Source organism: Gigantopelta aegis, chromosome 4 (genome assembly GCF_016097555.1).
Source record: "Gigantopelta aegis isolate Gae_Host chromosome 4, Gae_host_genome, whole genome shotgun sequence".
NCBI classification, from domain to species: Eukaryota; Metazoa; Mollusca; class Gastropoda; order Neomphalida; family Peltospiridae; genus Gigantopelta; species Gigantopelta aegis.
The window spans coordinates 54,267,590-54,283,686 of NC_054702.1; the positions used below are offsets into that span (position 1 = coordinate 54,267,590).

General features: G+C 30.3%; 1 protein-coding gene across 7 annotated transcripts in view; it reads right to left on the reverse strand.

Moving 5' to 3' along the window:
* Positions 1-884: 884 nt before the first annotated feature.
* Positions 885-16,097, reverse strand: part of LOC121370760 (synaptotagmin-1-like) — an 89,203-nt gene continuing 73,990 nt past the window's right edge. For 6 of the 7 annotated variants that reach the window (XM_041496212.1, XM_041496208.1, XM_041496211.1 and 3 more), the window contains 2 exons: positions 12,942-13,075; positions 885-7,626 (listed from right to left, as the gene is read on the reverse strand). In XM_041496212.1, coding sequence (XP_041352146.1) covers positions 7,441-7,626; positions 12,942-13,075 — 320 coding nt within the window. In that variant the 3' untranslated portion in view covers positions 885-7,440. Of the gene's footprint in view, positions 7,627-12,941; positions 13,076-13,929; positions 14,064-16,097 lie in introns of all 7 variants that reach the window. The other variant, XM_041496209.1, reaches the window with a different exon arrangement.

Below are 16,097 nucleotides of genomic sequence, written 5' to 3' on the forward strand. Positions count from 1 at the left end.
AATAATATATTAAAATATTTGTATTTCTTTTGTTGTTCGGTATAATTTGAAGACATGGAAGACTGTGCAGCTATCAGAAAATATCTGTGTGTATAGGATGCTGTCCATTTAAAATGATAAACAAACTAAAATTGTGTAAATAAAAAATAAAAAAGGCATTCCCACAGTACTGCTATTAAAAGCAATACATGTCTCTTAATTCCAAGAGCCATAACTCTTTCAAAAATAGCTACAAACGTTAAACATGATCTGTAACAGTAAACATTTAAGCTATACACAAAATTTCAGTTCACTATCTTGAGAAATTGTGGGGGGAAAACGTCCAGACAATGTTCGCATCTCCTAAGTTAAAGGGTCATAACTCTGTCAAAAATTGGTAAATAGCCATGAAATTCAAAGGGATCTGTAACAGAACAAGATAAAGCTATATATAACATTTTAGGTCAATATCTTGAGGTATTGCAAAAAAAACAGTCTGGAAAACTATGTGGGACAGACAGAAGGATGGAGAGAGAGAGAGAGAGAGAGAGAGAGAGAGAGAGAGAGAGAAAGAAATGTTTTATTTAACGACACACTCAACACATCTTATTTACGGTTATATGGCATCAGACATATGGTTAAGGACCACACAGATATTGAGAGAAGAAACCCGCTGTCACCACTTTATGGGCTACGCTTTTTGATTAGCAGCAAGGGATCTTTTATATGCACCAATCCAATGGGCCCACCGATGGGGATCGATCACACACCGACCGCGCATCGAGCGAGCGCTGTACCACTGGGTTACGTCCCGCCTCACAGAAGGATGGAGATAAAACTTATAGTCCCCTACAGTTGGATGAATAGGGGACCAATAGGGGACAAATAATGACAACAACAAATAGTTACACTAGTACCTGGCTTTATTCACAAAAGGACAATAAATGCTGTAAACAATGCCAATGAACTGCAACAAAAAACAATGCCACATACGTAGGCCTATATCACAATGCTAATACACCTGTGACCAAAACAGTAACATCTGTTAACAGCTACTTGAAATAAAAGAAAACTTGTATTTACACCCACACATTATCACAAACGAGTATACACCAAAATGAAAACGTTAATGTTTTAAAGTTGTATAATAATATAAGTTAAAGAAGACAATATACATTTAGTGCAAAAGTTTTATTAAATGAAAGTTTTAAGCAAAAAATAAATCCTAAAAAGATTTTATTGAATTTAGTATAAGCATAATTATATAATCATTATCTGTTGGGGTTTTTTGATGATTTTTTTCATTTCAAAAACATACTATTTTTTGTAAAAGAGTTTGCTTTGTTTAACGACACCACTAGAGCACATTTTATGTAAGTGCAACTTCTTATTACTTAATCACTGCAAAAATTATATAAATTATTTCATATATACTTCATACATTATTACCATACTATATCTAAACCAATTTTAGTTTTGATATTATTTTATAATAAAGACAACTGTATACTCTATATTAAATGTGGTTTAGTATTTATCATACATGACTAGCTTTCTTTTACTATTTTCTTAGAACTTTTATAATTATAATAATAATAATGGAAGTTATCATAAGTGGTAAAATTAAATATTAAAACTGCTTGTTATTTCTGTAAAAGACTATCAAATAATTTAAAAATAAATGGTGCTTGCTTTTGCTTCAGTATTCAAAGAAATACATCAAAGATGCTCCCATTTAATGCACACACAAAAAAGGCTTTATCAAAATATTAAAAGTCAGCATGAAAAATAAACTAAAAGTTCCAATAAACTGCTACTGTATGGCTGTAATAAATAAACTCTTCAACAAATACCAATATACAAGTGTAAATACAATTTCGGCACAATGATTTTTTTTTTGATGTGATCCAATATATATCGATAAACAATAACCTGTACAATATACACAATGAGATACAAGAACAAAATAAAACATAAAGGAAGATTTCACATTAAAAATGATTTCCCCGACTACTGGTATATGTACTGTACGATGACAGTACAGCACTGACTATATAGCAAATTTGTACCTGATCGGTAAAATATTGAAACTGGTACAAGACAACTTGTTATTAGCACGTTTTTCTACCTGTAGATACAGTATCATTTTAGACATCAAACAGTGTATTTATTATAATATCTTGCCTACTCTTAGACTTTTCTTCTTCTTCTTCTTCTACTTCTTCTAGTTCTACATAACATGTTTCTATTTAATTAAAGTTTAGCATGTTGTCCTGGATGCTCACCTCAGGATCTGTCTACAGAGGTTGATGGTGGCTTTTCACCTTTCAATCAAGCCATTGAAAACTCATTCTGGGTGAGAGTTAGTACTGGGGTTTGAACCCAGTACCTATCAGACATAAAAACATGATGACTTCATTTCTCTAGGATTCAAAATCCATTTTATTAATCAACACATGCTTGGTATGACATTTTTTTAAATCAAATTTTTATCAATTTCCAACCAAGAACCACTAACAAAATTACCAACAACATTGTGTTTTTTGATACAATGCATATAAATTGATCAACAAAATTGTAATTGAAAGAATGTATACATACATTAACCAGCAGGGCTGTTAAATGAAACAAATGTATCCAAAATAACCAATAACACTAGTGTTAGTTAAAGCAATGTATACCACAATGTGGTAACAGTAAATTTTAGGTTTGTAATTGTGCTTTAAAATTTATCTCTATTTATTAACCTTTTCTCTTGATATTCCAAACATAGAATCCAACTTTCTGAAGAAAAAAAAAATCCAACTCCAGGCTTAAAATTAAAAATAAATACATTAAATAATACAGTAGAGATTTTTTAATGAATATATAGCAATAAGACTGCTTTTGCTATGAAATAACATTTGAAAGAAAAACATTCAGAAAAACATGACAAAGTAACAACTTGAGAAATTTCGTTGACATCAAACTGACTTGGAAAATGTAACCTGACATAAGCTGGATTAACAGTAAATACATTTTTGTTTCATTGTATGTATAATGGTCAAGTATTAGTAACATCAATACAGGTATACTATAAAAGATTTAATAAAACTGTTAGTTTTTGGTCCCCTTATTTACTAAAAACCTTCAAATAATATAATAATACCATATTTTAAAACAAAATATTGTGGAAACACAAGACGGAAATTTAAAAACAAAAAGGTTTTAATACAGTGGATTTCTAATATTAAACATATCTGGAATGTATCAAACTGGAATTCGTTTATTTAGGAACCCTCAGACATGTTATTCACCTGAATGTTCATTTTCCAATCATTGTCAAATAGTTCACAATTACTTAAATCAGATCTTGATCGGTGCTTTCTATATGATATAGTTAGTTAACAATGAGCAGGTTAGCACACCAAACCCTTGTCCTCACCTGGCCTTCCATAAACCATTGCCACTCTTGTGGTTCCTACCCTTTGAGGGGTTTTTTTGTATTATAGTATACATAGTATCAATTTTAACAAATTTGATTTATGTCGGTAACATAATAAATTAGTTCAGTGACTCTATCACTCATTATTTTGGCCTCCAGTACTGTATTTTGTGAAAAACCAAGGCTATGAACATCAAGCTTTCCCTCGACTTATGTCATGTAACAAATATAAATTATTTTCATTATGAAATGTAAAATTTATATGTATATATTTATTACAAAAAAGTCTTAAAGTGAATTACATTAATCTTTTTATTATGCTGTAATAATTATGCTGGTAGATATAATTTTATCTTTTTGAGGATGACCTGAAAACCTCTTAATTTTATGCTACATGATTCTTGATTCCTCCCAATAAGATCAGCTACTATTAAACTGTTTTCATTTACTCAGTAAAATAATCAGTTCCACAACCATGACCCCTGACCAGATGATTATGGTACATTGCAGTGTTTACTCATAAACAGAACAATTGTACCAAAAATGTAAAAATATTTTCTCTTTTTAATGAAACTGATGCTGGTGTAGGAAACACCCATCCAGAATCATATATGGATGAATAGTCAGTTGGTCAAAGTGATTAGCTCTTGCAGTCCAAGAATATTATGAAACCACAATATAAATTCTGTAACATCGACTTCCGACCTGCTAACCTGTACCATATTTGTGAAAAATCATATTGGAACACCAAAATAAATGTAAAAACCCAATTTTTGTGACCTTGACATGTGTAAACCTAGCATTCCCATATTCATAAATTTCATACCAAAATGGTTGAAATGTTAATTCAGAATTTTGTTTAATATTTGTCTGTAGTTTAAGTTTTAGAAGTATTTTGGCACCGACATGTTGTGGAAAAATTCAGTCGAAATGTTAGAGTAAATACAATATTTGAAACACATTTAACAAAGTCTTTGATCTAAGAGAACTCGAAACATGATTTTGACCAAAAGACTTTGCCCGTTCTAAAAGGCATTTGCTCTGAAGTCCATCGACCATAAACATGTATATCTACAAAAGACATTTTGAGTTACACAGGTCAAAGAACCTAAAAAATATGCAAAATTACATTTTGAGGTCTTCCATTGACCTCAGCTGAGATCATTTATAGGCCACCTTGTATCCGTCCACCAAATTTCAAAGACTGGCGGACAGAAAGGTGAAACCAGCAATAACAACCGCTTAAATTTGTGTGTGTGCTAAATAATGAGTAAATAGCTGCTTGATATATATATATACAATTAGTTCCACTGTCAATATTGATTAATTTAAACACAAATTTTATCACAGTGAATAAGTCATCTACAACTGGGGCATAAAACACAACAAGGAAATGGGCACAGCCAGTCTTAACTACATACACAGATTAACATTATGTACAATACAAATAAAATGAATACTTGTAATAGACAAACAGATGCTGAGAAAATATATTTTTAAAACGTCTCCATATTTTCTCAAAAAGAACTTTTGTTTTATTTATTTCTATGATCAGTTGCCCTACACATATACATGTATCACAATTTCACACCAGTATTTCAAAAGTCCTGATGGCAAGAAATACATAAAAAAAAATTATTCACAAAATTTAAATTAATACCGTAAGTGGCATTAATTGTCTGTTTAACTTTCAGAATATTTTGAACCCATATTTAAATTATAATGGAGATTTTACAAATATTCTTGTCATTAATCAATTGTCATTGTCAATTTTGTTTCATTCATAAACAATTAATAATTTCAACATGATTTCTCTTTAATGTTTAATGTTGTTCCTTTTTTTATGTCTGATAAAGAAAATCAGAAACAAAACAATATTAGGAATGCTTGATCAAATATGTGATTATTGCCCTTTGATAAAAACAATACAGTTGAAAACAAAACCCTTGTTGAGAAAATATGTTCACACAAATAATGTGCATGAAATGTGTGTGAATGTATATCCATGCCAGCGGATCTGTGCTCAGTTTACAGTGTCATGTATATCAAATTTTCACAAACCATCCCTTGCATAATCTCCATGACCATGACAGTTAACGGGTTCAATGTAATAAGGCAAACTGACAAAAATGTGCTTGTAATAAATAATTAAGTTTCATATCGGAAAACCACATTTAAAAATACCCATAAGAAAACCCACCATTTTAAATTTAAAATGAGACGTACTATGAATTTTAAGTTATATTCAGAGTTTTAAATATTAGCCAGGTCACAAATTTAACTGAGATCTAAGATTAAGTAAACAGTGTCCCTTGTATGTGTGTATATAATGGGATTTTATTTTGGACTTAAAATATTATTAAAATATATATATGTATTGCATAAAATAAATAAATTACAAATACACAATTATACAACTGGCATCATAAATCGAGCAAGTTTTGGCCTTTGTCAAATACAGCAAGTCATAGCGGCATAACTTATTACGTCTGGAGAATCTGTGACAATTTAAGTACATGTATTATGCTGCCAAGATTGTGTACCTGTAATGGTAAACTTCATTAGGGGAGTTGTGGAAGCTTGACATACATGAGGGTAATGTAAAGAAGTTGTGACATAAGCAGCTCCAGAGTTTCCAATAGTAGAAGATATTACGGTAATCTAAAGAGGCATTCAGTCTATTGAAGGTAACAGAAAATGTTATCGTTCACCTCCCTCAACACGTAGTGATCAACAAAATATCCATTACATTTTAGGCATTCTAGAATATTTTTATAATCATATACTATAAACTGTTAATTCAAACAATACACTGAGAATATGTATATTAACACGTAAAGTTGTCTGAATCTTTTTTCTCTTTTTTTCTTTTTTTTTAAAGCAATCTTAAATTGAAACATTTCCATATTGAGAAATCTGGATTTAAGAAAACATTTCCATATTGAGAAATCTGGATTTAAGAAAACATTTCCATACTGAGAAATCTGGATTTAAGGAAGCATTTCTGTATTGAGAAATCTGGATTTAAGAAAACATTTTCATATTGAGAAATCTGGATTTAAGGAAACATTTCCATATTGAGAAATCTGGATCCGCCTATGAAAGTACATGTGAATTTGCTTCAGAAGCTTTCGACAATCATTCTAACTCGCACAACGACCTGTCAACGTGTTGCAGGCACTCAGAACTACAGTGTGTATTAGTGATACACTCTATTCAAACACACCGGCTGTCTTCAGCTTTATTTACAATATGCCAAGAGGTATTGGACAAGACATGCTGTTTGATCAATGATCAGCTGGTAGTAAAAGTTTTATAATAAAATCCTCCCGGGATTTACAGTCTGAGCCACTTTGGCATAAGAAGACAACTTTTCATCTTTTGCGTATTTTTGTGTGTGTTTTTTTTTAATGAAAGTACATTAGTAACTTCATGTATGGTAATGTCGATGAAAGAACAGTTTGGAATTAGTTTAACATATGATGCTATGTTTACTTTTGAGTCTGTTAATATTATTACAAGCTCTATCACACCAGTCATATTTCTTTTCTTCTTGTTTGAACAATTTTTTCCAAAATACACTTAGTATATTTAAATGGTTATCATAAATGGAGTGTGTAAAGTTAGTTTAATCTTACATGTACCTCAAGACCATTGTTTTTGTTATTGGTTTTTGTTCTTTGTTTTTTTTTTATTTTATCAATGAAAAGATTTAGGTTATTTTTTTCTATACAGTGGATTTTGTCTAAACCGGCATAAGCTTAAATCCATCAATGAGCCAGAACGAAAACGAGTTGGTACTCGTAAGTAGAAATATAACATTGGAAAAAAAACCTGGTTTAATTCAGCACACAGTGTAAACCAGCAGCACATTTTTGTCACGTCCCACGTAGTTCCGGTTTAGACAGACTCCACAGTTAGATTTTCCATAACAGTTTTCTGACAGTACGTCCAGAACCAGTTTTAACTTGAGTTTAATACAATCAAGTCCTGGTGTAGTAAAATTGATGCTTTAATACAGCCACAGTTATCTCCCTTTAGTTCTTCTCGGGAACCTCTTGCAGCGTGTGCCACTGTGCGATCGGACGCCTGGGGTTTGCCAGCATGTCGCTCCAGTGACGCAGTTCTGTTCCAGTGGAGTTGCAGCCGAGCACGATGCGCCCGATTGGTTCAGAGGTGCCGATGCGATCATAGTCCACGACTGTGATGATCAGGGTCACCTTCTGCAAATGGGAAACAAAGTCGAAATAAATGGAAGTGTAGTGGTTTAGTTAATAGTCTACCATAATTATGTGCTCTTCATTTTCAAACAAAATTACATATAATATGTATCATTTAATAAATAAAAATATTAAAAACGTTATTGAAAATGCACATAAAACAGATTTTCATTTTGTTAAAGTATTGTAGTATATTACCCAAAAATTAATCTTGTTCTGCCACTGAGATATATATATATATATATTTACATATCACTTACTCAACTGAGATAAATGAAATATTAAAAACATACATAAAGATCAATTATCATTTTTCTTAAATATAGATAAGCCAGATTTCTTGCTCAGCATAAAACATAATTATGACATACTATAAAAAAATAACATCTTAAACTTTGCTTCATGATTCTCTCCTCTGTTAAGCAACTTCTAATATGATTAAATGGCACCATTTAAACCATTTTAGTGATACAATTTCATGTATCCTAAAAACATTATTTGTTGGCTGGCTGGTCCAAAACAATTATTTTTCAACAATTATTTATGTTTTTACAGCTACATGTACATGTAAACTGACTAATTATATATATTCTCATTCTTTATGGATTTACAGTTCATTTTTCTTAAAGCAGAAAAATTTGCCAGTATAAGGCCCACTCTCCATTAATGCGATTTCAAGTTTATCGATATAGTGCATTTACTTTATACATTTTCCATATACACAATTCCGTGCATGGATATTTAAGGCACTGAAAAAAGTCTATCAATGAGTTTTTCAGTGTGGTGACATCATAACGTGAAGTATTTACTTTTGGCTTAAAGTACACTCCAAAGACATAAAATTTTCTACAGTAATCCGCTTGAGAAAACACAGATATGTGAAAACGCAGATATGGGAAAATGCAGATATGGGAAAACACAGATATGTGAAAATGCAGATATGGGAAAACACAGATATGGGAAAACGCAGATATGGGAAGTCGCAGATATGGGAAAACGCAGATATATGAAAAGCATGATAAAATGCGCACATAATCGCCATTAATGGAAAGTGGGCCTAACTCTCTGAGTATTCCTGAAAAAGCAATATGAATTTAATACATGTATATACCTATCAAAACAAGACTAAATGACTACTATGTGTACACATGAATGGTTAGTGGAACAAACAACAGGCTGACAACTAAAGCAGTTATATAAGGTAGGAGCATTATTACATCATATCAAGTCATGAACAATTGTGAACAAGAAACAGTTGTGAGTAATCACCGCTAAACAATCTGTTAGTAACCAAAGCTGGCTCAGAGAACTTATACATTGAGTTAATTAATATTATCCTAGAGAATAATACTTCTTAAAATGCTGAAATAATTTTTTTTAAATTTGATTTTTTAAACCGTATCTTCATTTAATATTTGATTAATCAATAAAAATTAAAAATGGTCAATATTATTTAATGAATCTACAAAACATGATTAAATCAAAACAATTGTAATATAATCTACAAAACATGATTAAATCAAAACAATTGTAATATAATCTACAAAACATGATTAAATCAAAACAATTGTAATATAATCTACAAAACATGATTAAATCAAAACAATTGTAATATAATCTACAAAACATGATTAAATCAAAACAATTGTAATATAATCTACAAAACATGATTAAATCAAAACAATTGTAATATAATCTACAAATTGAGTGTAAAGATGATTAATATATTTTTTCTGAGCTTCATATAAACACTTGTGTAGTTGATTAAAAAAAAAAAAACATTGAGTAAATTTTGGTACGAGTATAATAAATCTGCTGTCAAATGTTTAAGAATTCAAACTATATGTCAATAGAGATTTGTACTAACAGACATGCACGTGCACAGAATTGCCTACCTGAAAGAGATATTAATTTATTAGTGAAATGACATTTAGTATTGGAGAAATATCAGAATTAAAGATAGAATGCATGCAAATGTTTGAAACAGAAATCATATTAAACAAAAGAGTGGAAAATTAAAAAAACAAAAACATTCCACTAAAAATAAGTTGAAGAGATAATATTGCATCGAAATTTCTGCATAATCAATGGGGAAGAAAATGGAGAAATTTTTATACATAAACTTTTTAAAATTATTTTAATACATAGAAAAAAGTACTGGAAATAGTTTTACTTGTAAGACAATCAATCAGATATCTGTATAAATTTGAGGAGCAGATTTCAGTTCAAAATATAGTTTAATGGCACATCTCATTAAATAAATCATTTGTGTAAAAACTCATCATAAATTAATAAATGGGAAAACTTTATGAACTGTTAAAGGATATACAATGGTTAAGTACAAGTTAGCTGAAATGATTTACATTTATTACTAATAAACATTTTACTAAAATTGAAAATAAAAACTAATTGAAGGTTCATACTATTTACAATCTATAGGTTATACCACGATGCACTATGTAGCTAATAAACTATACTAGCCAACTGCAGGTTTTACTAATACCGGTAAGGTTTTAAAATTTTCATTGTAGGATTATTAGATCAAAGGTAAGCTCTATAGTTACACTATACTGTTTGTTCCTGATACCATATGAAGCTAGTTCAAAGATATTGTGCTCTTTTAGTAGTTGAAATAACACATTTGCTACCAACAACACATCAGTGTAAGTTACAGTTCGACAAGAGAGAATTTTAGTGTCAGCTTGCTTGAAACATGTAGCTGAAAGACATTGTGTTACTGACATCACATCAATACATGTACAAGCATATTTGTGTTGCTACAGATCAATGAAATAAGACTATCTGAGACTGTGTGCTACATTGGTAGTTGAAAGACAGTGTTACCGACAACACATGTATCACGTACTGTACAAATATATTTTTATAGTTACAGTTAAAAAAGTGAATTGTACAGGCTTGTGCTCTGCTGATCATATATATATATATATATATATATATATATAATTAAAAGACACTGTACCAACAATACATCAATGTACACGTATGTTTGTTGCTATAGAATAGCTAGACTCTCTGAGAATGTGCTGTTTGTAGTTGAAAGACGGTATTACCGACAACACATCACTACACATACATTTTTATAGCTGTGGTCCAAAAATTAATTTTAAGAGACTTGATACATGTACATATAGTTGAAAGACACTGTGTTACCAACAACACATCGAGTACATTTATGTTGTATATAGTTCAAAGAGAGACACTCTGAGACTGTGTGCTATGTTGGTAGTTGAAAGACAGTGTTACCGACAACACATCACTACACACATACACAGTTATGGTTCAGAAATGAATTTTAGAGACTTGTGCTCTGCTGATACATGTGCACATGTATCTAGTTAAAAGACACTGCACCAACATTACATCAATGTACAAGTATACGTTTCTCGCTATAGTTCAAAGAGAGACACTCTCTGTGACTGTGTGCTATGTTGGTAGTTGAAAGACACAACACATACATTTTTATAGTTCACAGGTGAGTTTTTAGCAACTTGATACATGTACATGTATTTGAAAGACACTGTGTTACCAACAACACATCAAGTATATTTCTGCAGTTCAAAGAGAGACACTCTGAGACTGTTTGCTATGTTGGTAGTTGAAAGACGGTACGGTATTACCAACAACACATCACTACACATACATTTTTATAGATATAATTCAAAAGTGAATTCAAGATATTTTGTGCTCTGTTGGTATATGTAGTTGAAAGACAGTTTTACCATCATTACAGTTACTAGTTACAATTACACGTTTGTTGCTATAGTTCATAGAAAGATAATTATAGAGTCAGAGTGTTCTGTTGGTAAATTAAAGATGTGTTGCCAAAAATCATATCATCATAAGTACATTTCTGTCGCTTTAGTTCAAACAGAGAGAGAGACTTTTAGAGGCATTGTGTGCTCTGTTAGTAAAATAAACTATTTGTTACCGTCACCATATCAGACCGAAGGATTGTTACTGACACTACAGCAATACATGTAGCAGGTTGAAAGAAAGAATGTTAAAAATGTATGCGTTGCAGTTTCCCCCGACACCACCTCAAAAACAGAGAATATCAGATGTGTCTTGTTGGTAGTTGGAAGACACTATACTCAAAGAGACAACAAGTTAACAGCTGAATCAAAGATATCTGCCACCACACTCAGCATTAGCGTTTCAGGAGAACTCTTTAAAGAAGAATGTCAAGGAAACACTTTTTTTTTTAAATGTTAATATTTCAAAGTAATTTTAGAAGCAAAATATTAAAGTCTTCGTATTTAACGATATGATAGGACTTATTTATGAATTTGTGTAAGTTTTAAATATTTAATATATTAGTCTCATTTACCACTTATATTTTAAGTAAACCCAATTTTGTGATTTTTTTTTACAAATAGTGAATACAAAATTAATATATCTGTATACATTAATGCCAATGGTAAATACTGTATCTAACGGAGACAATTTAACAAAATTCACAAATTTAAAAAAAGAAGGTTAAAAATACATGTAAATAGTGAACTTTTAGATTCTTTCCTATAGATATAACCGTTAAAAGACATTTTGTTATTGGATAAAAAAAACCTTTAGTTCCTCAGACATTCCTCAAAACAAGTAACCGTTGAAGCTGCAATCTCGAGTATATTTCTAATATTTAAACATTTAGAACTGATCATCAGTTTTTGCTTTATTCTTGTGAAACACAATTCTTCGATTTTCTTTAGATGTTATTGCAATCTAGGTTGCATCAAATGTACTTTTAGAGAACACTATTTTGCATGATGTCACAAGGTGTGATTACATGTATTAAACACAAGAATAGTTGAAAAATATATTTCAGAAAATTCTTCTTCTTGCAAAATTACTAGAAAAAAAATACTTGTCTCCATTAATATACAAAACGTCTACATTTGTTACAAGTAATAATTTTTGTTAGCTTTTTATACTGTGAATAATGATGACCATAATTAGACATTTGCATTGCATATAGTTGATAAAGAAAACATTAAAATTAATCAAAACTATAATTCTGCAAAATTAGAAACTATTAACAGATGGGAAGCCGAGACTGCAGCTTTTAAAGTTCTCCTCATTAAAACAGCTAGACTCTGGTGTGGTGGCAAAAATCTGTATATATATATATTTACAATATAGACATATATATACATCCGGTTATATGTTAGTTCAGTCTACAGGCTACAGACATTTGGTTAATATGTGACACAGTTAGGACAATTCAAGACACGGACGATATTCACTATGAGCTATGTGCAAACCATACATGTAAGGCTTGGCGAATACAGCGCCATAGCAAATACCTGTATTTGTTCAAATGGAACCTCAAACGTAAATGATTCATTATAGTAAGGGTTGAGTGTGCACTTCTTGATGGTAGTTTTCTTCTTCTTGATGCGTTTGCCATTTAACATCAATGAGATCTTAACATAAGGATCTAGTAAAAAGTGAAAAAGGCAAGAGAAAAAAAAAAACAGATAAAAAATTGTGTGTTCCACACGTAAGCCATAAACAATGATCAAAAACACATTCACCAAATGGCGTACACCATGCCAGAATGAACTGCGAACACACAAGAAGGAAAATCAAAACATTTTGGTTACGGCAACGTGTTTATTGTAGTTAGACGAGTCAGCATAGAAAGAGTTAATTGTGGACCTTTGTCATTCTTTTCACATAATTTTTTTTCAAGCATAATGTTTTTGTGTGCTAGTTTCAAATAATTAAATGACATGATTAGCGATTTACAACAAAAACAAACTCAAAGAAAAAGGATTTTTTTTAATGTCATTTTCAAATATTTCAAATTCCTTCAGAAAAAAACCAAATTGCTTTTTTTTTCTTGTTAAATAATTACGCACTTAATTTAATAATGAATAAATTTGTAATAAATTAACCACTCTGAAACTGACATCATCCATCAAAAAACGAGGATATACGGTCTACCCATGCGCGGGTGTAGGTTATACATCCAGCAAGGGGAGATAATTCTGCAGTGGAGGTTATAACTCAGGGTCGTATAGCGTTGTTGTTGTGCTAGTACGGTAAGTTGAATAAGACTAATGTAATATACAAAATTCATAATCATTCATCAAATATGCCGTAAACATTCTCAAAAATACAACATACTTTTCTTAGTTTTGTTTACGTATGATCTGCAGATGGTGGGATCATTTTGGCATGTTGTACAAAAAATACAAGGCAGCATGGGCAACCATCACAAAAATAACTTTGAAAGAGAAAGTTGAAAACTGAAACATGTCAATAATTCAAACTTGTACGGAAAGGTACCTGGATCTGCTCAAATGGTACTTCAAATGAGAAAGACTCATTGAAGTATGGGTTCAGAGTGCGTTTCTTAATTGTGGTTTTCTTTTTCTTGAGTCGCTTCGTACCCTGATACACGGCAATTTTCACATACGGATCTGTTAATTAGATACCATTACAGTTAAGATCTGAAACAGACTGACAAGCTGGTGTGAAAACTATTTTCACTCTTGTAGTGGATTCTTTAAAACAAAACCCAGTAGATTCTTGTCAGAAGAGAAAAGGATTTCACTGTTAACAGTAGACGTGTGTTTTAATTTTAAAGATAAAAATATTTTAACTATGTCTGTAAGTGTTACAGCAGATTTGTTTAATCAGTAAAAATACTTATCAATTAAAAAGAGAAACATATTTTATTGTAATAACAGATGTGTTTATATATATATATATATATATATATATATATATATATATATATATATATTCACTATAATCTAAGAATCATAAAGAAAAATAGTAAATTTTCATCATAAAAATCTTATTATAAAAAAAAAAACGATTTTTCTGTAAAGGCCTCTATAAAATTTTAAAGTGAAATTTATTTGACTGTAATGGTATATTCTGTTAATTAGATACCAACACACTCTGTTGATTAGACAACATAATAAATCAGTCAGAAAAACACTTGGTAAAAAATATAACAAGAAAATATCTTTAGTTTAACAGTGCATTGTTAATGTCCTGCTGACTTTTGTTTTCCTTTATTTTAACAGGTGATAAATTTACCTTGATTACAAAAAAAACTGCTGAAATTAAAAACACTTAGGTTAAAAAAAAACACAAATCATCCAGTGATTTAATGTATACAATAAAACCAGCTGCTTTATAACAAGATCTGCATGTAATTTAATTCAACATTGATATAGCCATACTATTTATTATTAAAATGTTAATATAATTTACTTTCATGATAAATATATTTTTTGTAAGATCTGATAGTACTTGTATATTTTGCCAACAATCCTTTATCATGCATAATTGATGGAAAAGATAGAAATGTTTAAAACAAATAAAAAAAGAGCTCAAAGCAAAATGCTTTATTTTTATTTATATGAATTATTAAGCATGTCATCTTTTAGAACCTGTTATCATGATAACTCTTTTTTTATATAACTATATAACATACATGTGTAACAGATTACTGTTGTGAAAACAGCAAGCCATTCAAAATGCCAATGAATTTAATCTGTCTTTTTAAAAGAAAAAAGTTAACTGTAGGTTTTATACGGAACATTTCTTTCCTAAATAAGATCTTTCCAATGATTATTTTCTTTCTCAAACTAAATAGATTTTCAGAAATACAGTCTGAAATACAAATGAACATTGTTACAACATTCTCAGTAAATTTTCCAGAATTAACTAAATGAAAAGATGGGGTGTTTTTTTACAGTGTGTATATACAATGTATACATGTATGTATATGGGAATAAACTTATTATCTTTATCAGTTTTGTCATGAAGTAAACATATTAATAATTTTACAATTACTTCTTTTTTTTCTAAACTAGAATGAAAAAGTATTTTTTAATTTAATTATCTCAGTTTCATATTTTAACCAGATGTTAGAAATATTAATGTTAGTAAGAACTTTAAAATCACAAAATTATTTTTGCGGTACATATATCAACAAAAAATGTCACACTTTTAGTAGTTAATTAATGAATGTGATGGTTAGCTACTTTGAAATGGAAATGATACCATATTAAAGTAAAAAACAGTTGTTTAAGATGTGAAACTATTAGTTATGTGAAATCAAACTTGATATCATTTGTTGAATACCGGTAACTGACGCATATCCAAGATGGGGAGTACAGTGAGATATTGAGAACACATAGAAATGATTGTTCAATACCCAAGTATATAACCAAAACTGTCGTCTAGAGAATGAGTGATGGAATCACCACATACGTTACTTCTTTCAACCCAGCAGCAAAGGGCCTTTTACATACAGGATCATTAGCACACAGCACAGCCTATAATATGCTAATTGCAGATCACCGATTGGACTAATGCACCCTTGAGTTTAAATTTTTTTTTTTAATTGGACTGCACTTTCCCTTTAGTTTACCCCCAAAATAAATTTCCTTGATCTGCCCCGATCTGGGTCTATCTGTATTGTAGAATTTCTAATA